General features: G+C 42.8%; 1 protein-coding gene across 6 annotated transcripts in view; it reads left to right on the top strand.

Moving 5' to 3' along the window:
- PTPRC (protein tyrosine phosphatase receptor type C) overlaps positions 1–27712 on the top strand; it is a 623869-nt gene that overhangs the window by 539749 nt on the left and 56408 nt on the right. For all 6 annotated transcript variants that reach the window (XM_085601450.1, XM_085601451.1, XM_085601453.1 and 3 more), the window contains 6 exons: positions 1462–1552; positions 1637–1713; positions 3264–3300; positions 10392–10489; positions 12877–13002; positions 20488–20645. In XM_085601450.1, the coding sequence (XP_085457576.1) occupies positions 1462–1552; positions 1637–1713; positions 3264–3300; positions 10392–10489; positions 12877–13002; positions 20488–20645 (587 nt within the window). The remainder of the gene's footprint in view (positions 1–1461; positions 1553–1636; positions 1714–3263; positions 3301–10391; positions 10490–12876; positions 13003–20487; positions 20646–27712) is intronic.

The raw sequence follows: 27712 nt of genomic DNA on the forward strand, positions 1-27712 counted from the left end.
CCGCGCGACATCGTAATCGCCCACTAAGTTGTCTAAACAGTTCTTGTTAATGTTGGGATAGATATTAAAGGGGTGTGGAAGGAAACTTGTCTTTCTTATCAATAAACTAAGGAAGCACTTTATTTAAGGAAGTTCTCAACACTAGAAGGAAATTTTAGGTGGTATGCTGCTTTTCCAGATAGCAGAAATCTTTGTGAATAATCATCACGTCCCTAGTTGTCCCACTCTCCCTTCTTCTGGATCAATATATAATGTTGATGGACCTTTGCCAATGTGTGAAGAACGTTAAATAGCATGTTTATCTCTTAGGTATAGCATTGTCTTCTGCTGCCTTTGCTCTTCTTAGTGTTATGTATGGATCAGAGACATAAGTATGTGTATCCGTCTTCCATTCTATAACTTTAAGGCTGCCAACTAATATATTTATTATGTCTATTTTTTTCAGTGGCATTTATTTTAAATTGTTGGTATAGTTCATAAATCTTTACAGGCTATGAGAAATATTTGAGGACCGTCTCTGAGAAATTGAAGTAGAATTTCAGTCAGATTTAATATGTCTACTACAACCTCATTTCAAATTCAATTAACATTATACCCAATGCTTGCATTTCACTTTTTAAAATGGAGGCTAAACATAATTCCTTTTCCCAGAGTAGTAAGTTATAAATGTATGAGTCCCTTACGTTTGAGGATTAGCAAGCATGTCAGCAGTTCGAGGCTGTCTTACAGCAGCTCTGCGGTGCCGTTTTTGTTATGGTTAATTGTAGTTTTGCAGCTACTTCAACTATGATTGGACTGATGCATACTAATGGTGTAGAATGTGTAGCTTAATCAAAGGAGGTTGATCACATGCTTCATCAATATATTTGGACATGATACCCCTTTCAGACTGTAACCTTCATGTGTTTATGCATGTGGAAAGATCGAGGTATATGGACAGGTAAAATGGTCAGAACTTTGGTCACCAGTGACATCTTAAGAATTTTGGGGACCTGGGCAAAACATGTTTTGGGGGCCACTATATGGAATAATTTTGTTTTTTAGGAACTGCTAATTCAAGTCCACATACCAAACAATACTAAATTATATTTTACATAAAAACAAAGTTCAGTTTCTCAGGGGGCCCCTTGGAAGGTGGGGGCCCTGGGCAATTGCCCAGATTGCCCATGCCTTAAAACATCTCTGTCAGTCACACTTCCTCTTTGTCTATCACCAACAACAAATCATTCTCTGTGATTCAAAGGGTGCCTGGTATGATTTTCTGTTTAAGGGTGAACCTTTCAAGCAAAGCCTACTCAGCCCACATGACATTTAGCAATATAGCTTCAAATTTGAGCAATTGGGCTTTATATAGCACGGTCTAATGTTAATAAGTCAGCAACTCTCGACTCCACCGTAGTATGCGATGTAGGGGGTTATAACAAAGAATGCCTATGTTAATCTGTTGCTGCACTTTTTCAGAGTATTCCTAGGGTATTCAGCAAGTTGGCCATAAAGGATGCTCGCGAGTCGTACAACCAGTCGAAGAACCGCTATGTAGATATTCTGCCATGTAAGTATCTTGAGAGCTGACATTTACTGGACAAGGCCTAATTTAAATATTCATTGTATAACTTATATGTACTTGTTTCATTAGATGATGAAAATCGAGTTGAGCTCAGTTTGATAAACGGAGAACCGGGGTCTGATTATATCAATGCCAGCTTTATTAATGTAAGTGGTATTTGCTACTCACATATATTTCTGTCGAGAAAAAGATTTAATGCTGTTATCAATCGCAGTAAAAGGATGTGGGTGCTGTATCCAAATAAAGGAAATGCTGTTATTGATGTGGATATCGTTACATTTCATGTTTTGCAAGCGAACACAGCTTTGAAACACTGTCCATATATACTGTGTTATATCTAGTTTAATGGAAAGAATTCTTAGGACGGTTATATTGCAGGTCTCATATCGAAATATGAAAATATTAATGTAATAACTGAGCAATTTTCCATTACCCCTTAAATTTGTTCTTAACATCCTTTACCTCCCCTATTTTGTATGCATTTTTGGCACATAATGCACCCTCATTTTTCCAGCCTTCTGCTCTGTATTTTCAGTTTCTTCATTACTCCTGGCCCCGTTGTCCTTGTCCCATTCATTACTACCCTCCCTCCCTCCTGGACATGTCTGCATCTTTGGCTTGGTGCTTTAGAGGGAATGCTGGGTAAACTATGTTTATGTACTCCCGGTGGGAGGGGTGGGGTAGGGCCAGCATTCCTTTATTCTATTTTTCTGTTGGTGAGATAGGATTATTTCACTTGTTTATGAATGGGACGAGGACAACGGGACCAGGAGCAATGAAGATTACCAGTAAGTAACAGGGCATTATCGAAATAACCCCTGGTCTTTACACCAAGACAAACACTTCCTGTTTCAGAAATAGAGCATGGTGCCCTCCCATGTCAATATGCACTCCTCGCTCTAACATCATATAAATTCTCGACATATTTTTCATTTCAATTTGTACACTGCAATTTTTCTTAAATATTGATATACATAAAAAGGTCAGTTCCTAACACAGCCTCGAATTTTTTTGACAACTACTTGAATATACAGACACAGGACGGAAGTAAAGGGCCCAATCAACAAAGTTGTTGCTATGACTTATTCTTGTAGTACTCTTGGCTTACTACTCACAGCAAAATCTTTGTGAACAAGGCCTTACGATCAATCCCCTCTGCTGGCCGCATCTCCGTCTAATTTTAGAAAACTAAAGGGTTCTATGGCCTTACCGCATAGAAAACCAGAGTCTGTGGATCAAATTTGATGTTACATATAACACTTCCAATTTCAGAGACAGAACTCATCATTGGGGACAGTGCTATTTAGTTGAGATCACGAAATGATAATTAGTTGCATGCCTGGCTTCCTGAATACAGACATGTTACCCATTAAAGTGAGTGCAGCACATTTGGCCATTGTTGATGCATCTGTATGAGGAGCAGTGTGACTCTGGAAATTGAATGCATGTAAAGACATCTTTAATGCTTTAGTGAAGGTCAGACAATGTTATTCTGCTCATGGTGGGATTCCAAGTGGTATCGCGATTCAATTCACGAACTACACCCTCTAAACCCAGTTTCTGCACCCATCACTGGATCATGCTCTTCATATACAGCTTTGATCTGAAATACAGGAAGGATTTTGATATTCTGTTATAAATGGCTTTAGATTGTTAAACTATTTTTACCATGAGGGTATGTTTTCTGTCTGAACAGGGTTTCAAGGAACATCGAAAGTACATTGCTGCACAAGGTAAGGAAAGTGTTAATTATCATGGGTACACTTTTTTAAATGTGATGCATTTATTTATGAAGTTGGCTCTTCTTTATGGCTCCATTGCCTAGTATTCTGGGTGGGAGTGTAGTGGGGCGGTGTGGGGAGGGGGGGCATCAGAGCTGGAATCAATGCTTCTAGACTGTATCACCAGCTCTCAAATAGAGACATTCTTAGATAAAGGGGCTTATTTGCAGGCCCCTGGTGCTGCTGGTGCTTCACTTTTAATATGGGAAAAAATGACATACTGGCCACGCAAGGGGCTTGTAAATAAGCCCCAAAGTCTCTTGAAAGGGGAATATAATGTGAACCAGGGAAAACCAGGTCCTTTACAGCATCCAGATTCCCAGATCTGGGGAGTTCGTCAGTGGGATTTCTCACCATCTCTGAGCAGGTGGGAAACGTCATTGACATGAGGTTCGACAGGGTGTGAAAATCCGCTAAATTTGGGCCCTGTGTTCTTTCACTCAGTAATTTCAGCTGCTAGAATACTGGGCCACTCAGAATTTGCTGAAGTGCTATCTCCCAGGGGATATTACTTTAACCAAATTGTAATGTGGGCACACGTGTGGAAGTCAGTTGGCAACATACTCAAGTGGAAGTGTTGTTACCACTTGTATTACCACAGGATGTAGGAAGTCATGGAGATCATGATTGTTAAGGCCTGGAAGGAAAACAATGTCTGGTGTTTGTAAAAGTGAACATTTATTCCCATCCTCAACAGGAACATCCATATTGTTCAGAGTCAGTGAACACTGTGGATTTCCCTTTTGTTGATGGGAACTCCTATGTAACCCCTTTTCTAGTGCAGAGAGTGGAAAATGAGACCTCACATGGACCAGCAAATATCATTGTGCCTGCACTGTATGCAGTTCCATTGACTTTGGGTGCAGAATATATGAACTGATAAAGAGCCAATTTCATTTTTTTTTTTTTTGTCAAACTTGTTTTTATTAGTCACACAAAAAGAGCAGTACATGCAGAACAAACCTTGACATGTGCCTCATAACTGAACGGACCAGTAAGCGGTGGTAGACATAACACCATACCGACTCTTAGCCGCACCCCAAAAGGGCGAGTCTCCCCCATCACAACAATCGCTATAGAAGGGATACAGAGAACTAAAATAAGGGGGGGACGTAGGGCCAAGAGTGATACCCCGGGAACCTCCCGTGGGTGCCCATCGGGTACTAACAGTCCCGTGCCGATCCGGCACCCAATTTCAGTTTTTAAATCAGGCAGAGACATGGGTGTTCTTCATATTGTAATGCATGTGGCTTGTGCTTAGTTGATTCAAGCCTATCAAAGGACGTGACTGAAGTCAATAATGAGAACATATATGATTCTACCCTGTGCAGTAGTCTGATGTTACCCCATCAAAATGTTGCTGATCCCTTTGCAAGATATGACTAAGAATCGTTATCTGTGGCAGACACCTCTCGGTGGTTCTGTTTGTAGTGTCCTGCTGGACACGTTCTAGTGTTCCACTTTGTGTTACACACACAGTATACACCCACCCATCCCAGGCGTCACCGGTCAGGTGACCCTGCTAATAAAGGAGGCCGGGCGCACATGCCCTGGGCCAGTCCTAGTACCCCATACAATGTGTCTGCGTAGTCCTTTATCCGGCATGTCAGCCTAGTTGCCTAAGACTCTACACTGTGAACAGTTCCAGGGAGCTAGGAGCTATCTGACGAGAAAATTAACTTTTATTTCCATCCGAGGTGACTACCAATTTCCTTATAATGTATAAAAGGAGATAATTTATTCCTCGTCACACGTTCACCCTTCCCGCAAACTACCTAAATCGTTGGTGTGTTGGGGCCCGATTCACAGAACTAACTTAAGACAAAATCCTAAACTTACTACCATTTTGGTATTCACAGAAGGCACTTACTCATTTTGGTATTCACAGAAGGCACTTACTCATTTCGGTAGTCACAGAAGTTAGGAGTCCTAACTTTAGGACTCCTAAATGCCTTCTGTGAATACCGAAAGTCTTAAAATTAGGATTTTTCTCAGTTTAGTAGTAGTATAGTTAGGACTCCTAACTTTAGGACTCCTAAATGCCTTCTGTGAATCCCGAAAGCCTTAAAATTAGGATTTTTCTCAGTTTAGTAGTAGTAAAGTGAGGAGTCCTAACTTTAGGACTCCTAAACTGAGAAAAATCCTAATTTTAAGACTTTCGGTATTCACAGAAGGCATTTAGGAGTCCTAAAGTTAGGACTCCTAACTTCTGTGAATACTGAAGTGAGTAAGTGTCTTCTGTGAATACGAAAATGGTAGTAAGTTTAGGATTTTGTCTTAAATTAGTTCTGTGAATCGGGCCCACGGTCTTTAATATGAAAGCAGTAGGATGTTTGTGAATATGTAGATTATGAGTAGAATCTCTAGTGCAACATTATACAGACCAAAAGCAGTTTGAAATTTGTTGCCAAAACATGTTTGAATCAGTGTAATAGAAGTCATATTTTTTTTTTAAAAAACGTTGTAGCCCAGAAACACTCAGAGATATTCTATCTTTCATTTATCGCCTAAAGGTGCAAAAGATAAACATGTAGCCATAAATATCTCCTTTCTGTTTAGCACTGTTCATCCAAATAAAGAGAGCAGACAAGGGAAAAGTCAGGTTTAATTTTCTGGTTTTTAACCTGCAGTTTTGAGTATGCTTCGTGACATGCCTTTCACCCTGCCTGGTGTGGTCAGAACTCAACAGTAATAAGTTACTACTGTTGAGCAGCTACATAATTTCTTTATTGCAGATGACGAGAGAAGTCGCAAACTGCCTGTGATAAGGAAATAGGAGACAGGCTTTTATACAGGGATTGCAGGCTCCCATGTATTCGACCCAGTGGCGCAGCGTGGGCGGGGTGACAGAGGCAATGGGGCAGATTTATGATAACTGGCACATCCCTGCATATCAGCAGGGACGCGCCAGTTATAATGCGCCACAGCTGCGCCACCATGGATGCGCCGCATTTATAATGCGGCGCACCATGGGGCAAAAACGGCACAGATGCGTGACGCATCTGTGCCGTAAAAGTGGCGCATTGCTGGAGTTGCGTCGCAAGCGCGACGCAGCTCCAGCAATGTTCTGGGGGGCCCTATCTGTACAATGCTGCGTCAATCCTTACGCCTGCTTCAAGCAGGCGCAGGGTTTTGACGCAGCATGGGCCTAAAAGTGACTGAGTGAAATCTTGTAGATTACACTCAGCCACTTTTAGAAGTCGTTCCTGCGCCGGAACGCCCCCACCTGCCCTGGAACGCCTACATGTGGCGCAGAGCTTTACAACGTGACGCATCTCCCAGATGCGTCACGTTGTAAATACCCCGCACCATGGCGCAGGATTTGCGCCGCTGCTGCGTCACAAAAGTGACGCAACGGCGGCACAAAAGTGGCGCAAGTGCAACATAAATCTGCCCCAATATAATTTTAAAAAGAAAAGTGAAAGGATAGTTGCCTTGCACCGGGCGCTGGCAACCCCCGCTATGCCGCTGACAACCCCCGCTATGCCGCTGGCAACCCGCGTTATGCCGCTGATTCTACCAGCAGTAATGCATGATCAACTTGAACAGCTGACGGATTTTTGATGCAGCTGTGGTGAAACTTAGAGGCATGCTTGAAGGTAAGGAAGATGAGGGTATTTAGGTAACTTTAAACCAGCCATGTATATGATCACACTGGCCAACCCTAACTATTAACACTACGCAAGCACACCGAAAATATTCTACCACCCTCTAAGAGACAGTGCCAACTGCCTAGAACCAATGCTTGATTGGGATGTTAAGAGGCTTCAAAACGCGGAAAGATTTCTGAGCTATGATTCTTCTCACAGTAGTTACCAGCAGCTCCTCAGCAGATCAACTGTCAAACATCTGACAAGAGATTCGTAACCATTCGACTGGGGAAAACCAAGTGGCAAAGGAGGGAAGGGAATTTACTATCGGATGAGATTCTAAGCAAAGTGAAAGGAACAGGAAAAGCGGGAATAACAGACATACAAATACACACCTGCCAACTCACACGGTGCCACCGTGTGACGCATGATATCGGCTCCCATCACACGGTCACCTGGCAAGGAGCCGATATCACAGGGTGGCAAGGAAAACGAGCAGAAAACCGCTGTAAATGGTGGTTTTCAGCTCGTTAAAGAGTCTTTAAACTGCTAACGTCCATTAAGCAGTGTGAAAACACCCCAGGACATCAGCACCAGCCTCAGCAAGGTGTTTTTTCGGGGGAAGGATACTTAGGGGCAGGGTAGGGTTCAAAAGTGCCTCTTCGGTACTTCTTGTCATGAGGCTCCGCCTCCTCCAAGCGCCCACCACTTTTTTTCAAGCTGGCAGGTATGCAAATAAAATATACAGATTGTAACTCAGCCTCTGACCCAATACAGCGCTTCACTGCCTCTTGACTAGGTTTGATCTACACAAATGCCACATACATACATGCCTGAGAATAAAAGTGTCTTTGACTAACTACATCTTGAAGAGATGTTTTGTAAATTTCTCTCAACGTAATTGTTTAAATTCTATCCTCCCTGAAATATTGGGCTTATTTCAAGGAAACTAACATGTTAGTGAGTTCTGTGCTCAAATATGGCTTTAATATGCAAATAAATATAATTATCATCGCTTAATGGTCTGACTCGAAGCCATTCTTTAAAATCATTCAATGCATTGTAAGTGAATACTCCTTCAGAAAAACGTGAATTGCAGGGCTCGAGGACAGGACTTAATTACGAGTGAAAAAATGGGGAAAAACAGCTGGATCTAATTATTTAGATTAGATTGTTTGGGGGCAGATTTACAACTTCTGGCGCATCTCTGCTAATCAGCAGGGATGCGCCAGAAGAGTTGCGACGCATCTGCCCACCCGTGCGCCACCAATGATGAGGCGCGCCGTGGCGCACGGATGGGCAGATGCGTGTCGCATCTCCCGGCGGAAAGGCGGCGCATTGCTGGAGTCGCAGCTCCAGCAAGGCTCGGGGTGCCCCTATTCCTAACATGCTGCGTCAATCCGTACACCTTCTTTCAAGCAGGTGCAGGGTTTTGACGCAGGATGGCTGTAAAAGTGACTAAGTGAAATCTTGTAGATTTCACTCAGCCACTTTTCGGAGGCGTTCCTGCGCCGGAAGGCCCCCCCCCTGTGTCGTAACGCCCACATGTGGCGCAGGGCTTTACAACGTGACGCATCTCCTTAGATGCGTCACGTTGTAAAAACCCTGCAGCATGGCGCTGGCTTTGCACAAAAGTGACGCAGCGGGGGCGCAAATGTGGCGTACGGGGCTTGTAAATCTGCCCCTCTGACTTTAGAAATTCAGGAAAGGGGCCTCTTACAGAACAGATAGCTACAGCTCGAATGCTGAAAAGGGTGACTTCTCCCTGACAAAGTTGGGATCGAGCAGACCTTAGCCGCAAAGACATTGCACTGCGTCGCCTGAGCACAGACATATGATGAAGAAAAAAAGACTTTGGTCCCCGCCGAAAACTGTGAACACAAACATTAGTATGCGTAAGCACATAATATTAAATGCAAGAAGACAGCCACTGAATCTTTTCCACCCTTCAGACCCATTTTGGAAATACTTGCAGCAAGGTCCGTGATCTTTATTTATAAACAACAATCAATGACACAGGACCCGAATATATAATAAATGCACCAATTAGTGGACATAATGCTACTGGAAAAGACAACTGAAACAGTAATTGACTATGGAGATAATCCACACGGGCTACAGCAGTGGCAGCAGTAGATTGACTTATATCAAGATGATGGTGCCCTTTACACAGCTGTGTTGTTATTGTGATGTCAGAAGACTGACCAAGATTTCAGAGAGAAGACATAAACAGCAAGAAAGGACGGAGGTAAAAGATATAGTGGACAGACTGGATATTGTGACAGGAACAGCAGACTCTCAGTTATTAGCCAATATTTTTAGCAGTGTTGAAGACTAGGAGTGGGTGTAACTCTTGCAATTCAGTGTAGTGTAATCACATGGAATTACCCAAGAACTCCACGAGATTACTAATAATTACGCAAGATGAGTAATTCTGCGTTTAGTGCTATTTCTTTACACAAAAGTCCCACCCTGCATTCAAAATGGGCACAAGAATGCATTTTGCGTACGCCTGCTAAATGTGCTCTTTGGGTTGGCTTTCCCCCCCAAATTGCTTCTGGTGTTTAGAGCTATTTTCTTATCACAAAATTCCCCCTTGCATCCAAAATGCGTGCAAAAATTCATGTTGTGCTAAGAAATAGAGCTAAATTTGGCCTTGGAAAAGGATTTTTCCCCAGCTTACACTCAGCATTTAGCGCAATTTGCTTAGCACAAAATGCACCCTTGCATCCAAAATGGCAGTGAGGATGCATTTTGTGCTAAGAAGTAGTGCTAAATGCAGTAAAACATGAATAGAGAGCATGAGTGGCCCCTCACGCTCGCTAAATATGCTCTTGTGGTAGGATCCCCCCCCCCCCCAAATTAATCATAGATACACGAGCAGGAGTAATTTTGTAATTATTGGTGATTCTGCGTCCAAGAGTAACGCAGAATTACCAGAATTACTCCGATGACTCCGGCGTAAATGAATTGATGACAACTGCATGTGCACAAGCATTCTCTTAACTGAAATTCAGGAAGTGACCCTCCAACTCAACAGACTGTGAGAACCTACTGCTTTCGATAACCGATATAATTTTTTTGGAATGTATGACGTTACAACGCATACATTCACAACGCAGTATTTTACATCATGTTCGTTACAACGCAAATTGTTACAACGACTTGCGCTGGAGGGCGCTGGACTTAGGAATAGCATGATTTACTATTCCAACTCCAGCCTACGTAACAGTAGGGAAGGTGTTGGAATGGTAAATCATACTATGCCTTAGTTTAGAGCGCCATCCAGCGCGTCGTTGTAACGAATTGCGCGGTAATGGCCGCAATGTAAACATACTGCGGTGTAACGACCGCGTTGTAAAGGTCATTCTCCATTTTTTTGACATAACATTTTATTTCTGCATTTAGACTTCACTGCCAAGCTTAACCATGACATGATATTTTACCTTGAAGGTCCAAAGGAAGAAACCACTAATGACTTCTGGAGAATGATCTGGGAACAAAAATCAACAATAATCGTTATGGTCACCCGCTGTGAAGAAGGGAACAGGGTGAGTACAAAATGCTTTCCAATAGCACACCCTACTGGCCGGTATTTTAGAACAAAATGTGGTATATGGAAAGCACTAGGAATGCAAGAACAATGAACAATGTATGTCTGATGTCACCCCTTTCATTATTGTTCTCTGCTTTCATTCAGACTAATTTTGAATTAAGTCTGCTTTTGTAGTCTGGTACACCTTTGAGCCGTAATTTCTTACCCCCTCCATAGAAGAGTACCACAATGTCCCTCGTCCCACCTTCTCCCTGTTGGGATAACCTTCCCTTTCCACCTGCTTTACTAGCAATCAGTATGCCCCATCCCTCTACTTTTCCACTCCACTACTCACAGTGTAGGGGTCATTCTGAGTTGTGTGGTAATACCACACTGGTATGTTTGCACCCACAATTACAGATGTAATAGGGATAGCTAATTGTGTAGCCAAATTGACTTCTTCTTACAAATTACCCCCCTATAAAATGGGAATACCATGAAATCTGTTTTTCTGTACCATTTTCAGTAGGTAAGTTCCTATTCTGGGGACATATTCCACAATGTTATACCTGGTGAATATGCTCTTGGAACACTAGCTGCGCTGCTCTGCGTGACGTTTTGCCTAAATAGGCCCCCCAAGGGTTTAAACCTAGTTGATCTAACCCAACCGTTCATTCTTCTGAGTCTGAAACATTCAGGGTAGGCAAACTTGTTTTTTGCAAGCCGCTGCTTGAACCATACATAGGGGCATATGTTCAAGACCCTATCGCCACAACAACGTCACTTTTACCAACACTGTGGTGGCGATAGGGGCTGCGCCTTATGTACCAGGCTGCTGCCTTGTACATAAGGCCCCCTTTCCCGCTATGGTTAGCGTGAAAGGGGTGGGCAGTGGGTGTTGCGGTGGGTGTTTCACCGCAACGCCCATTCATTTTGATGCTGCCCCCTATGTACAAAGGTGGCGTACACAGGAGGCAGCGCCAACATTAAGACCAGGTAAATTCTGGCCTTAATTTGACGAAATTAAGGAGAAATGCATTATTTCTCCTCTTTTTTGCTTTTTCCATGTGTGCTGCCTTGTGCAGCACACATGGAAAAAGCAAAATGCCATGGTTTGTATATGTACAGGAAGGTGTCTCTTCCTGTACATAAACAAACCTTTGGAAAAAATGCAATTTTTTCACTTTCATGTGTGCTGCATGAAGCAGCACACATGACAGTGACAGAATGGCATTTTAGGATTGTTTATGTGCAGGGAAGAGACACCATCCTACACATAAACAATCCTCCCCCGCATGCAGACACCCTTGCGGCAGGAAAGTGCTGCTAAAGTGGCGATAATGGGCTTGATAATATGCCCTTGTGAATTCCCATAGCAGCCCAGGTTCTGGTGTGAACTTGGCTTCTATGGGAATTCACAAGGGCATATTATCAAGCCCATTATCGCCGCTTTAGCAGCAGTTTCTTGCCGCTAAAGCGGCGATAATGTCATCGCTGTTCCTTGATAATATGGCCTGTAGTTGCTACACTTAGAGCCATTGTAGGGGGAAATGCAAGGCTGCAACACATTCTTGTAAATTTGGTGCAGCCTTGCGTTTCAGAAGTAGCGGAGTGAGGCGTTAAGCCAAGGAAACTAACGCCGCGCTCCACCACTTTCTTGTACATATCCCCCATAGAATGACCTATCTTGCATCCTACGAGACAACTTTACTCAGTTACCATCTATGCCTTGTTGCTGTGTTAGAAAAGGCGAGCTGAAACTGCAATTAACTGCGCTATACATGTCCTGTGTCAGTTGGAAAGTTTGGCATGCTGTCCCCGTGGTGCTCGTGAAGACGTTTCTCTACACACAAAAGAAAGTGCTTTGTTTACGGCTTTGGTAATGCTTGCATTTGCTAATGTTCATTTGTTAATTGATAGCTCCACAGTGATGTTTTTCCAGTTTGCCGAAATGCATGGATTGTTAGAGGCTCGGGCAAACCCCAACTAGCAACGAATTCTTTTTTAGCAACATTATTTGTCCTCTGGTGCCCTCTCGTGGCTATTTGTGGTGGCACCGTAACCTGCATTAAGTCTATCAGCGTCCCTTCCAGACTGCTTGGGTATCGGGAAAGAATGTGAGAAGGACAGTTGAAACTGAAGCATTTTTAGAAGTTTTCAGTAACATCAGTGGGTCTGGCCTGCATCACATATTTGTGCTTTTTCGAATGAAATCAGAAAGTAGGTGGGACACTGCAAGACAACACACAACACTTTATGAACCATTGAAGGTCCAAAAAAGGTTCAGAGATGTAAGAAACTATGGCTAAATCTGAGATGCAGAAGTGGTACCATCAGATGCAATAATGTGCTTAGTGCTGTCCCCGAGCATTGGCTAACCATTGGCACCTCCTCGCCTTACAGGTCAAGTGCGCACAATATTGGCCCACCCTGGAGACTGGCACATTGAAGTTTGGAAACATCACTGTGGTGATTAAGGAAGAGAAGAAGTGTCCTGATTACATTATTCGTAAATTGCAAATCTCGAACGTAAGTGGTTTGATAAATAGCTTTTCCGATTTATTTCTGTCTGTTAGTCTGTACTGATAGAATTTAGGGCTCGCGAGACAATGCCTTACACGTGGCAAATGGGTGTACTAGATCAGACTGTCGTGAAACTTATTGATGAGACTCCAAGTTGAGGGCAGTAGTGGCAAGTGTGGAGGCGGAGTGGTGGGGGAGTGGGTTTGGGGGGACGGAGGGGGGAAGAGATAACAACACAATAAAAAAAAATACAAAGAATTTATGGGCATATTAGCAAGGGCTGACGATATAATTATCGCCGTTTTAGCATCCGTTTATAATTATATCGCAATATCATCAAGGACACGGTAGCGCGTGTTTCCTTGATGTAGAGCTTTTTCACAGCCTTGCCTCGCATCGCTAATGAGATGCAAAGAAGGTGTGGCTGTGAAAACAACACATGTTAATATCGTGAAGGCAGCTTCGCGATATTAACAAGGAGGTGCAGCAACAAAAAAAATCGGGCTACCTCAGCCTTCACTCAAGAATTCAACATCTGTTAAATTCCTGACTAAGGCATGCTTTTAATGGGAGATGGATTATGCTGATAGGACCACAGGGTCGTATCAGCAATGTTATCGCTGTTTTCAATGGAACATCGCTGGAAAACCAGCGATGTTCCATTGAAAACACCGCTATCGCTGAAATAATATCGCCATAGCGCTATGCGTTGTAAATATAGCGTTATCATGGCGATAATATTAGAGCGATAGCCGGCGATAATATTTCTATCGCTATCGTTGATAATATGCTCCTTACCTGCCGCTGGACGCTCTTTTCCGTGTCCTCACTGCCGGAGACTCTGGATGCGGTCTCCTTCCTCTTGGCACTCTCCTCGGGTGGAAAGGGAAGGACTTCCGACCTAGTACAACGTGAAACCTGCCAATCTCCAGGATTGGCTGGAGCAGGCTAACCCAGCGCCCATATTGAGGCTGGGGGCCTGCGACCGCCATCCTTTGGCTGCTTCTCAGCCTTGGGATAGCAGGCTCTGAAGTGCGCAGGTCAGACTGGTCGGCTGTAGGCAGCGGGCCAATCTGACCTGCGCACTGGCAGGGGGCTGCAATACTAGAGCAATCGCAGTGATCAGCCCAGCCCCCTGTAACAGCACAAACCTTGGACACATTAATAAAATGGTATTTATTACCATTTTATTCCTGTGTGTGCCTGCTGCACTCGCAGCAGGCAGGGTGATGCTCCTCCACCATAATGTAGGAGCTGTTGCTGGTTGAGTGTAATTATGTTCCCCGAGCTGGCATGCTTTGCATGCACAGATGCCCCCCGATTATAAAGCCTCTATAAATCCAAATGTAACCAGAAAACGTTCTTTTGGCTGACTTGGAAATTTTTAATTTTTAATTATGTAAAATTACTGCAAAGAGATGATTTTGTTTAAACACATTCAAAAAGTCAAGAGAAGGGAAACTTCACAAAAATGAGAACTAACGAGTCAATCCGAACAGAAACACAATTCCACTGTCCTTCATCTTCTCTTGGGACAATCTGCAAATCGGATGGCATTCGTGCATCCCAGAATCACCAGTGCCTGGTTGTCCTGGACAATTGTAATTTACCTAGTGTTTGGAATGATCCTAGAAAACTTGCAGGATTCTAGAGATTGTAAAAATGAGTACTGTAATCACTTCCTGTTAAAGGAGTTATAAACAGCTACAATTCTCTGTCATATACTTTGTTTGGCTTGATGTCTGTTTGGTAAACTTCCCAGATATTTCACCCATTACCTACATTTTGGACAGAAAGCCTAGCGCTGCTAGCAATTTTCAACAGACAAATTGTAAATATACAAACTTGGGTGCCCATCCTGCTTCTTGGCAGGCCGGCTCCCTGGATGAATTTCAGAGTAATAATTGAATATTGAAATGGGCTTCATGTGCACTCATTGGGCCTCATTTACAAGAAAATGATGCAGTGCGTCGCCGCAAGCCATTTAGCTGCGCCAAGCTGCATCATTTTTAAAGCACATGGATGCATCGTATTAACAACAATAAAACACAGTGCTTTCCCCTGTGCTGGCGTACAATCGTTTGCCATGCACCAGTACAGGCAACCTTGCATCATTTTGCAAGTGTGCCTGCGCTGCGGGGATGATTGTTTTGTGCAGGAAGAGACACCTTCCTGCACAAAAACAATACATCTTGTTATTTTCCTCTTTCTATGTTTGCTGCCGAATGCAGCATGCAAAGAAAGAGGAAATTATTAGGAGAAATAAAAGTATTTCTCCTTGTTGTGCCACTCCTACGCATTCCCTGGAGAAAATGTTGTAAATCTCGTAATGCGTCGGGTTCCATTTATGTTGCTTGGGAACCCCTGCAGCAACACTCATGGGACGCTCCTTTCATGCAGAGTAATGTGTGAAAGGGCCCCATATTTACAAGGCTATGAAAAGTCACGCAGAGTGACTTTACTTGGCCTTGTAAATATGGGCAAGCCGATTGCACCATTGGTGAGCTGAAAAAAGTGAATTACCAGCGGCACAATGGTCTTGTGAATAAGCCCCATTGTATGTTAAATTATTGTATGTGGATATCATGAAAGTCTGGCATGAATCTCATCTTCATCAAGCTACATTGACTACCACTAAATCTGTGTTCTCTTCAGCTACTTTGGTGTAGTGCGCCGCCGTTTCCATTGTTTTGATGAATTTGTGTATTGAAGTTCAACTTGCTCAACCTCTTTTATGACTGCTTATGGGAATATTACAGAAACTTTGCACTGATTTGAAAAGAAAATAGGGAATTTTTTTGCTGTCTGTGTAATACGATGATAGGCAACCAGATTTTGCTTCAGCCCAAAAAGCAAAAATATTTTTGTACCGGGGCAGAAAATGAAATAATAGCTTGCGAAAACTTTGTTAAACACATGAAGCACATTTAAAAAATATTTTTAGATAGATTATAGAGATTTTAACAAATAACCCAATTAAATGAATAACAGAAAATAACATAACAAATCAATATGTCTTTTCTTATGCTACTTCATAATTTGAACAATTTATTGTTGCACCACGCTTTCTTACACATTTCACGAATTAAAAATGCATAAGTGTATTTTCTTAATTTATTAATACTTAAACAAATAGCATGAAATCAGTTTGATGCATGCTCTGACCAAATGAAAAACTTTAGTTTGGAGCCACTTATTCCATTCTCCACTACACACTCAGCAATAAGAGTGCATGTGGATGAATGTGCGATGTTACAATGCATGAGATACATCGCATGCCATTACAACGCGGTTGTTACAATGACTTGCTGTAGGGGGCTCTGGATGTTGGAATAATATAATTTACTATTCCAACTCCAGCTTGTGCCACAGTAGGGAAGGTGTTGGATTTTAAATCTAACACCTTCTGCCCCCTACAGCAAGTCGTTTAATTGCATTCGATGTAACAACGCGGTCATTGGAACAACCGCATTGCAATAGCATGCGATGTATCGCATGCGATGTAAAGGATGTCTCCTCATGTGGATTTGCACCAGTAGGAAATTTGGTAAAGATCTTCAAGTAAACACAGGAGCATATTAACAAGGGCTGTGTGCCGCCGAGGCATCACCTTTTGTAATGCACTTGGGGTGCACTTGTGGTGCTCCATATTTACAAGGACATGTAAAAGCCATGGCTTTTAATGTCCTAGTAAATACCTCCCATTTTCATGCAGCACTTTGTGTGAAAGGGGCATTCCATGAGTGTGGCTGTGGGTGGACCCAAGCAAAAACCCATGGATTGTGTTGCATTCCCAGATTTACAAGACCTGGGAATGCGTCAGAATCCTACGCATCCCCAGGGTGGAACAACTAGGAGAAATATTTTTTTCCTCTTTCTATGTGTGCTGCATATTGCAGCACGCATAGAAGGAGGAAAACACCTCTTGTGATTGTTTTTGTGCAGGAAGGTGTCCCTTCCTGCACAAAAACAATCAACCCTGCAACACAGGAACGCTTGCACCACGGTGCAAGGGTGCCTGCGTTGGCGCATGGCAGCCAATTGTGCGCCAGCGCTGGGGAGAGTACAGGGATCTGTCATATTGTTCTAAATATGATGCATTCCTGTGCTCTGAAAGTAATACAGCACGGCGCAGCCAAATGTCTTGCGGCACCAGGCTGCGTTACTTTCTCGTAAATAAGGCCCACAGTTGTTTAGAAATACCCGCAAATCAGATAACCAGACTGAAGATGTACACAGTACCTTATAGTCTCAAGACTCAGGTTAAACGACAAAAACGTTTGTATCTCCTCTACTTTTTCCTGTTATTCAAACCTGCCCCCGATGTTTTATAGTGTTACATTGAGTTTACAGTTTTGTGTATGCAAGAAACCTCAACATCTTCTTTAGTACTCATTTTGTTGCAGAAAGTTCTACTGTTGAATTTGTCCCAAAGATTTCAACTGCTTTTCCAAAAGGAAGATGACATAAGTTAATGAGGAAAAGGAAGGAGTCTGATGTATTAACTAGAGCCATAAACATCATATTCTCAAATGTTGAGCGTTTCTGTCTCATCCCGTTCTCTTCTTCTCTATTCTCACATCTTCCTCTCCTTACCACCAACTCTCTGCTCCCTCATCAATCATCCAAACCCTTTATCTCCCCCTTCTCTACCCGTCCTCTGTATCATCCTTCTTGTTCCTCCTTTTTGACCTTTCTTCTCTCCGTCGTACCAATAACTTGCCTTTCACTGACCCACCTCCCTGTTCCTTTCTCCACCTTAATGACACATAACATAACTTCACCACCACCTTATTTACTACCCTTGGCACCCTCTTTCTCCATTCTCTAATTCACTTCCCACCCACCTATCTCTCTGCCCCAGCACATTTTCTTCTTTCTCTTTGCCCTCCTTCCCCCCTCTCCATCAGCACCCTCTTTGACCCTCTTCCTTCTTAATTCACAGTGTCTCCTCGTCTTCTCCCAGCCTTCTCCCACCATTCTGATCTGCCCTTCACATTCTTTTGTTTTATGCAGCAGCTTTCTACCTTCTCATTCTAAGTCCCCCACTGGACCTCCAATCCAGTTTCACCCCCCTCCTTTTCAAAACCTCCCTCTCTCTATGTCACCTTTCTCACATCCTCACATACCTTCTTCCAGTATCACACTATGGATGCAGCAGGAGCCAGCATTGAGGCACAGGACAAAGATCACCACTACTCACTCTTCAGATGCCCTCTCAGTCTAAAAATCACATGTTTCCACAGGAAAACCTACTCCTATGCCAAAAGCAGCAAACACTGGCAACGTCAATATTGTGGCTCCTGCACATACAAGGCAAGAGCTATTGCCTTTGCAATGCTTCTTTAAAAATAGAAATCATTGACGTCTCTTAAAAAAGTGGACAATTCTGAGATTTTTTACTGTCTGAGTATATCTATGTAAGGATTATTGACCGTTGTTGCTGAACAACCACAAATTAGCGCGTCAGTCGATCCATTAGCTAGTGTGGATTTAAACTTTAAAATTAATTTAATTTAAAGATTATTTTCGTACTCAGTGGTTCTATATCTTCCACCATTGGTTCTCTATTAACAATAATAAGAATACTTGAACATTTGATGGTTAATATAACTGAGATACATGTTTTCATAGCATTTTGTGTGATGACTCGTTGTGCATTCAATTATTGATGATTTTTAGCATCTCTGAGTTTTAGCTGGATTTAGGCTTTGTAGCAATGTCTTTAATTTATTTTGCAATGCATTTTTTTGTAAAGTTTAATTGGTGCTAAAGCCTTTCAATACAATGCAGCTCAATGAGTAATTGCTCATTTACTGCTTTCATAGACCGTTAGCCTGTGGTCTCTTATTGCTGCAATTAAATAGACAATTGTCACTGGAAATAGTTACCTTTCCTCCAGTCACCATCCCACCATTAAATAGCACATAACCTTTGTCTAGCCCCCTGTATCACACGCACAGATTTCCCTATTATATTGGACATAACGCCTCACACTAATAGCCAGCAAAGCAATTTCAATCCTCTTTGATCAATTTTCAACAAAACTTTGAAATACACAACAAAATAAAAAACTATAATTTAGGGCAGGTCTACGTGTGAGTTACATCTGCTTGTGACAGGGTGGGCACCTTTTGAAGTTTAATTAAGATCCCTGGAACAGCCCAGATGTTCATTCTGTCAGGGGAGAAAACATCCCCTCCCACGCCCAAGCATGTTGTCCACTTTCTGAGAGCAATACACATCTCACTCTAAGAGAGCCATTAACAGCCAGGTGACACTGAACACTGTCAGTAGGCAACAATTGGCTTAGGCTAGAAATTGGCAACTTTCTAAAAGTAACAGAAAACAAGGTGATGGATGGAATGCTTACATTTATCTTAGCCACTGGCAATTGGTCAAGCTGCATTCTTAAGTATTTGAAAATGGAAGATTTAGGCGTGGTTAAGGGTAAAAGTTTATTTTGCCAGGTCAAATTAGCAGTTTTAAAACTGCACACCCAGGCTGCAGGAGCAGACCTAGAGTCAAGTTTTCCCTTGGCACTCTAGTGGTGGCACACTAGTTGCCATAGTCCACTAGTGACATTTATCTTAGAGGCCCTGGGTACACAGAGCACCATATACTAGGGATGTATGGAAACTCTAATATGCAGATCAAGGGTTAGACAAATCTATATGTTTTTAGGGGCAGAGCCCCACTGTTTAGAGTCCATACACCAGCACTGAAATCCAGCAAAAATTGGGAGGGGTGGAGGACCACGCAAAAAGGGCATACTCTTACAACAAGTATATATTTTTAAGTGTCATTCCAAGTAATATAGGGAACAATTAAAGGGCTATATTGTTGCTTCTAACGGTTTACATGTATTTTAAATGTGTTTGTTTGAGTTGTAGTGAGTATATTGTACCTGTGATTTCAAACAAGGAATTCATTTTTTTGGTCTCCCAGAAAGGGTCTCGGGTGGGTAGGATAGGGGGATTGGTAAAACAAAAAGAGTGAAAATGCCCTTGCTGCATTTACCACAAACATGACCTTTTTTCCCCAAGAAACATTTATATAAAATTGTTATCTTAATTTGTGTATTTTCCTACTCATTAAAACGTTAAAATTCTTTATTTGTAATTTTTATAATTGATTGATTGATACACTGAACCACAATATTAAAAACGTAACACTTACGAGCAGGTTTAGTAACACTGTGTTTGCAGAATCTGGGTCGGATGTGAATCGAATATTTTTATCCTGAAAATAGCCCTGGAGCCAGTATTTCAGAGCCACAGTCAAACCTATAATTCCCCATTTAGGCACTCCCCTTCCCTTAGCCACTAGGCCATTTTCTATTGCCTGGTGCCCTCTTGTGGCCCTCATTGGCATGCTAAGGCAGCTACATTCAATTGCACTAAGTTTGGACCAACCTTGCCTATGTATTTGCTTCTTAATAAGTTATCTGTGCCAAAAATACCTGTTATGGAAAGTGTCTGATCTTTACAGAAAAACGAGAAGACCCCTGAGCGAGATATCACTCACATTCAGTTCATCAGCTGGCCTGACCACGGTGTGCCCGATGACCCCTACCTGCTTCTCAAGCTGCGCCGCAGGGTCACTGCTTTCAGCAACTTCTTCAGTGGCCCCATCGTTGTTCACTGCAGGTAAAGACACAATAATATAAAAAATTAAAAAAATAGTTAAGACAAATATATACATTTCACAGTCATCGTTTAATTTAGTAATGGATGCAAGATGGACAAAAAAAGTTTTTTACACAATGCACTGTCAGTGGGCAACAGTCTTTAAGAGTAGGTTGTTGCTGAAACAGCAGGAGATTGCTTAGAACTGCAGGGCACTCCCACATTCAAAGTAAAGTATGTAGTCATATGAAAAATGTGAAACTTTAGAGGGATAAATTGGCGCAGCTCAGCAAGTCACCTTGCTGCACCATACTGCGTCACTGGGAAAGGGCAGGAATTCAGCATATTTAAGGCATATGGAGCATTCCTAACTTTTACCTCTCTGCTGGCTCACAATGGGCTGCCCTGCGCTGGTGCACAATGGACTGCCTAGCGCCAATGCAGGCATCCCTGCACCAGGGTGCAAGAGTTTCTGCGTTGCATGCAGGATTCTTTTTGCACTGGAAGGGACACCTTCCTGCATAAAAGCAATCCTGAGAGGCAGTAACGAGAAGAAATAAATATATTTCTCCTCGTTACGCCTCCCCTGGGGTGGCATATCTTTTTGGTGCATTTCCAGGTTGACAAGGTCTTGTAAATCTGAGAATGCATCAAAAACCATGGGAGTTGTGTGGGAACATCCACGCAACACAGGATCGCCTTCCAGGGCAGAGTGTAACGCAGCAGTTTGCACTACATTGCGTCTCCCCAGGGTTTTGGAGCCACTCAAAGCAGTGCAAAGTGGCTTTGCTTGGCTTCAAAAATCTGACTAAGAGTTTTGCATCACACATGTACCATGTTGTGTGCTGCAAATGTGATGCAATGCTCTCATAAATATGCCCCATAGTTCACATAGTTTTGGAATTAGCAGGCATTATGTTCAAGGCAACAGGAACTGTGCAACCGTGTAGCAAATTGACTAAAGTATGATGCACGTAAAGCCGAATTGTGGGGCATTATTCCACACATTCTGTAGAAAGGTTATCTCAATATGTTCCCATTAATTTTGAAGCGCATTGATGCAAAAGAAACATTTTACAAAATCCAAAATGGAACTTACCTGTTACCTCTGGATTGTTTTAGAATCTGTAGCGATTTCGATTTCAATGAACAAATAACATCATTGTACAATAGCTCTTCAATCTATACACAAACAAATTTCACTAGCATTATATTGGGGCATATTATCAAGCCAGGCGATAAAATGATCGCCGCTTTCGCGGCAGAAAACTGCAGCTAAAACAGCAATAATGGGCTTGATAATATCCTCTATGGAATTCCAATTGAAGCTCAGGTTAGATGTCCTTCACATCTAACATGGGCTTCAATTGGAATTCCATAGAGCATATTATCAAGCCCATTATCGCCGTTTTAGCGGCAGTTTTCTGCCGCCAAAGCGGCGATAATTTTATCACCTGGCTTAATAATATGCCCCATTGACTTTTTCTTTATAGAGCTAAATCTTGACCCGAAAGTATTGTAGCACTTTACATGAGCACCAGTTACATTACACAAGGACACATTCATTTTTGTAGGCACGGGGAGATTAAGGGTCCAGTTTATGAAAAAGTCACACAATGCAGTGCAACAAGTTATCTTGCTGGGCTGCACTGCATGACAGGGAAAGAGCAGAAATGCACCATATTTAAGGCAATACAGCACATTTCAATTTTTTCCTCTGCACTGGTGCCCTTTTGGCAGTTAGGTGCCAACGCAGGAACGATTGTTTTTCTGCAGAAAGGGGCACCTTCCTACACAATAACAATCCTGAGAGGCACAGTCATCTTTCTATGTGTGCTGCAGAATGTACCACACATAGAATTAGGAAGAAACAAAAAGAAATAAAGATATTTCTTCTAGCTACACCTCTCGTGGGAGGGCATATCTTTTTGGTGCATTATCAGATCTAGCAGTCCTGGCAAATCTAGGAAAGCATCAAAGACCATGGGAGGTGCATGGGAACACCCATACAACACCCATGAAATGCCTTCCCAGGGCAGAGTAAGGCAACCCAGTGATTTACACTGCGTTGCCTTTCTCTAGATTGACGCTCAGGGCCTTGCAAAGTGACCTTATATAGCTTCAGAAATCTGACTTAAGGTTTGTGTCGCAAGAACTATGCAAACCAGATTGTAAATAGGCCCCAAAGTGATTTGCCCAGAATCACAGGATGCTGAGCTGATGCTGAGACTCGAACCTGGCTCTCCCGTTCAAAGGTTTTCAGTTCTGAGTGTTAGGACCCATCCTCTCCCCATTGATCATAACACCCATGGCCAAGCCTCACCACGTCTGTCCCAGTTATGGACCCTCATTTGCAGCAACCCTGAGGTACAGCTATCAGGAACAAGCTCTACAGGCAAGTCTTTCACCTCAAACCATCTAAACCCACATGAGGTATACCGTAAGATCATAGCAGATCTGCAAAGGAACCATAAAGTGTGACAAAAGTATGTTTTCCCAGTTTGTTCACCAGAGTGCACATGGGTACAGGGCGTATGCACATTCTTATAGCTAAAGAGGTCTATAAATGAGGGCTTGACACCCAAAATTGCCTTGATAATGAGGTGTGTTCCCTCTTCAGATAAATGTACCCCATTATTTGCAAAAGGATGCTGTCTCTCCAGCCAGAGAAGCCTGGGATGAATGTTGTTAAAGACTGGATATTTAGAAATGCAGTCACATTAGTATTTAGGCAGATTTGTGTCAGACCATTCGTACAAGATGCTGGTTTTAAATTGGATGTTCCGGAAGTGATTAGTACATATTTAGAAAGCAACTGAGCGGTCACTGGATTCATAGCGAATGAGTGGGAAGCAATGCAGGTTGTGGTCTGGCGGAATGTGCGTGGAAGATGTACGGGGTGAGCCAGCACCTTACTCTGGAGCAGATCCGACTTGAGTCACTAATGGTCCACTTGCAGAAAAAAAAATGTCGGACCCTGGAATGAAAGAGGAATGAGTAGAGACGAAATGTAAAATAGCTGAGAACCTGGATGCCTTGAATAAATTGACCCTTAAGAAACATAGGCAGAGACTCCACAGGGATGGCGATAAATTGGAAAGACTTTTGGCCTACCTGTTAAAAACAGAAAGACCCCCTCATTGCTGTTGAATCTAAAAAGTCCTCAGGGTGATTTAGTGATGACGCTGACTGGTGTTAATGACACTCTGCAACATTACCTGGTGCAGGTACATAGACAGCCACCACGAGGGACGTAGGGCTATATTCTATGGGATGTGGAACTCCCCCAATTGACAGTGGAGCAATGGACAGATATCTACTGGGAGCTGACAGCAGAATAACTCACAGGGGTGATTAAGACCCTGCCTCACATGAAAACCTTAGGCTCAGATGGACTGCCCACACAATATTATCAAACTAATGCGGTCTTGTTTGCCTAAGGAAATGGATAGGCCTCCAAATTCTATGAGAGAGGCTATGATGATTATGAATCATGATCCTCAAACCTGATAGAGATCTATCCCAGAGTGCAGCTTACAGACCACGTTGCATGATCACTACCAATATAATAGTCTCAGCAAAAACCTTGACCAATAGACTCAAAGGTATCATGATGGACGATTATCAATGCAGCTTTATTCCATCCCTCAGTTTGCAGTGACTCAATCATGGTACACATTAAAGGCAGGGCACGACTGGCAGTAGCGGTCACCGTGCCTTTCCCTGGTGGGCCATCATGGTGTGGCCTGGTTTCAGACCCCTGGGGGGGCCGTTTTTATTACCACGGGCTGGTTTTGCAGCATAGATTTCCACTAGCACACACCAGCCACCTGCCCCTTCCTGGGGCCAGCCGAGCTCTTTGCCAGAGCCAGTTTTGGTTCCCAGTCCGGCCCTGATGAAAGGACACAGTCCAGTATAGACAGGGTCTTGGTGGCACTCAATATTGAAAAAGCATTTGATCCACTAAATTGAGAATATATGTTTACTGTTCTTCAATGCATTGGGGTGGATCTGGTATTTTAAGAGGTGGTTTAAACTTTTATAAATGGATCATGTGTTTAGGATGAGATCTAGAGATGTTGCATCAGTCCCATGGAATGTGGAACGAGGAGCCAGTTCGGGTTGTCCTCTTTCATCCTTTTTGTTTGCCCAGGCAATCAAACCCTTGGCAATCAGACTGAGAACAGTACTAAATGATTGGGGCATTGTAACTGGGAACGTGGTACACGTAGTTCCACTATATGTGGATGACTTACTAGTGTATCTACGGCAGCCAAGAACATCACTGCTTATATTGATGAGAGAAATGGAGAGATTCGTGCATAGGTGTGGACTGAGGGTTAATAGAGAAAAAACACTGCTTTTCCATCTGGGGTCCTTACAGGCGGTGACACAGGAATACCTTTCTCAAGTGGGGCTTAGGAGGAAGACAGACGATACGTGAGAGAAACAATACAATTACAATATGGACAGAGTGTTATGAGGACTCAGGGATTAGATACCCTTCTAGAATTTCCTGCTGCTGTCTATCATGGGCCAAAAAGAACTTGCCAAGATCGTAATGCTGCCGAGGTGCCTTTATACTTTAGGGTATACATTCTGTCTACTGCTGCAATCCACCATTAAAGAATTGGATAATTCCTGGTTTCGCTGGTGTGGGCAGTTAAAAGAAGCAGAGTAAAATTAGAAGTGCTTAAAAGCAACAGACAGGAAGGTAGAATGGGATTGCCCAAGTGGTGGGAAGACATAGATAACTGGGAGAAAGATTATTATGCTGCACACTTGCAGGGGGCAATCTACTGACCACGCTTATGAGTGGCCGAAGCACATAACGGCAGACGCCGCTGTATGGGAAGACTTGGTAAAAAGAGATCTGAGTGGATCTCTCTTTGCTGGAGATATGGTGGTTGCAACCAATCCATAATACATTGTGGGACATGTCAGTGGCCCATTGGAGGGAGTGGGTTGTTGTGCCTTGGCTGAATGGTATCCTGGGGAAGAATTTATAACCTATGAGGAAAACAGGGAGGCGTGTGGGATTTGTGCGTTGCAGTTCTTTCAATATGCCAAATTAGCTGGTACAGCAAGAGGAATTTGGCGGGGTTTCTCCAACATTCTGGACACTTTTGCTCCCCTGGTGGATTTGTTGGTGGTGGGTCAGTATAGACGGGTGGTCATACGGCTATACACAACTCTAAAACAAGACAGAAGAGACAACCATAAGCGGTAATGCAACATTGGGACATGGACTTAGATACAGCACTGGCAGATGGTGAGTGGAAGATTGCTTGTGCTCAAGTGCAGGAGGCCTCTAGTAGTGGACTCTTTAAGTTAAAACAGTTCAACTTTGTGCACTGCACCTACCTCATGCCAGTTAAATTGCCTGAAATATACTCACACCTGCCGGGTATTTGTAATAGGTACGGAAGGCGGAGACCATCTTTCTTCATGCGACATGGTCATGTAGCATGCTACAGCACTATTGGGATGAGATTATTTTCAAGGTGAGGAGGGTGACACCGATATGTTTGGAGACCTCTGCTAGACAATGTCTGATGGGCAGTCTACCTAATCCAAGAATCAAAAAGTCCAGTAGAAATGTGCGCACCTGGTCTTGGGCAAGCGCCCCGTAGCAATACAATGAAGACTCACAAGACCCCCTGATGTTCCTCAGTGGAAAGATATGTGTTGGAGTGGACTTTGGCTGATGAGATTATCATGCGTGCAGTTAGAACGGATGCATAGGCCCCACAGGACTTGGAGATCTGGGCCAAACTGATAATTGATTTTGTGGGACAAAGCGAGGCGTGAGGAACTATGAGTCCTGACAAATAAACTGTGGGCTTTACTGTGGGGACTTGTTGCTCAGCATTCCTTTGTTTGTGGGTGACTTGGCATATATACGTATCATAGCTGAGGTCACGGGAGAAACCTGGAGCCAAGTAAAGTATCATAGGTAATGAGAGGACCTGTAAGCGACAAGGTAGTCACCTCAATAAGCATAAAGTGAAAAAGTGCATGTTGTTAAAGTGCATTTCTATTCATATATATTTTTTGATATGTGATGTCACTTGCTTACAATCAGCGTATATGTCCTCAATGACAGAAGAAAGCACAGCTGCTCCAGAAGCTAGCACCATCTAATGCTAGACTTTGTTAGCTGCAATATCATTAATAAAGTGTACGTTTCCTTGAAAAATCTATCTATAGATAAAACAAGAGTACCTTGTTTCACAAGAGTACCCGAAAAGTGCATGTCTCGTGCATAATGCCCCCTCTGCACCCCCTGTTTTCACTCTACCTTACAGTTGTCTTGACCAGCCAAGATGTTTGCAGACAACCATTGTTCCTCAAATACGGTTTACATACCACCATCCCACAGCCTATGCAAGGCTGGGTCGCTTTGACCTCGTTCAGCCTTCTGGAATATTAATATTGATGCTGGCATAAGGCAACATCTTTGGAATCATGATTCATCACTCTCCTTAGCATTGTGGCTCAGGTCCCAAGAAGTCGTTATGTAAAGTCAGCTCAGCAAAGTAAATCTTGTGCGAGGAGAGATATAAAAATAAAAATAAAGCAAACCAAAAAGAAGAAAAATAAATAAATGTAACACTAAATTTGTTCCGTGAAATCCACTCAAATTAAGAGTGATGTATGTATGGTTATCCTTACAAATGACCACTCCTGTCACCGTGCGCCAAAACAAAAGGATGCAGGAGTTGTTTCAAGATCTATTTTAGATTTCTTTATGCTTATTTTATATGCCATCTGAAAGGTCCACAGTGAAATGTGTGGTTCACTTTGTCGTCTTTTTGTCACCATGTGGTCAATACCTGTCATTTCTTAAGAGCGATAGAATGATTGCCGCTTAGGGTTTTGTATAGTAGTGAAAGAGAATGACCTACAACTTTGGAAAGAGACACTTATGCAAAGGAATTAACGCCCTTGAATATCAATTGTTACATTGCATTGTTGTTAATTAGCAGCCCAAAGAGAGTGATTGCTGGTCGTTTAGCGTAGTAATTCATCTTTGAAAATCTTCCAGTGCAATATAGTAGTTTAAAAACAACTTACTAAGTAATTGG

Source organism: Triturus cristatus, chromosome 4_2 (genome assembly GCF_964204655.1).
Source record: "Triturus cristatus chromosome 4_2, aTriCri1.1, whole genome shotgun sequence".
In the NCBI taxonomy this organism is placed as follows: Eukaryota; Metazoa; Chordata; class Amphibia; order Caudata; family Salamandridae; genus Triturus; species Triturus cristatus.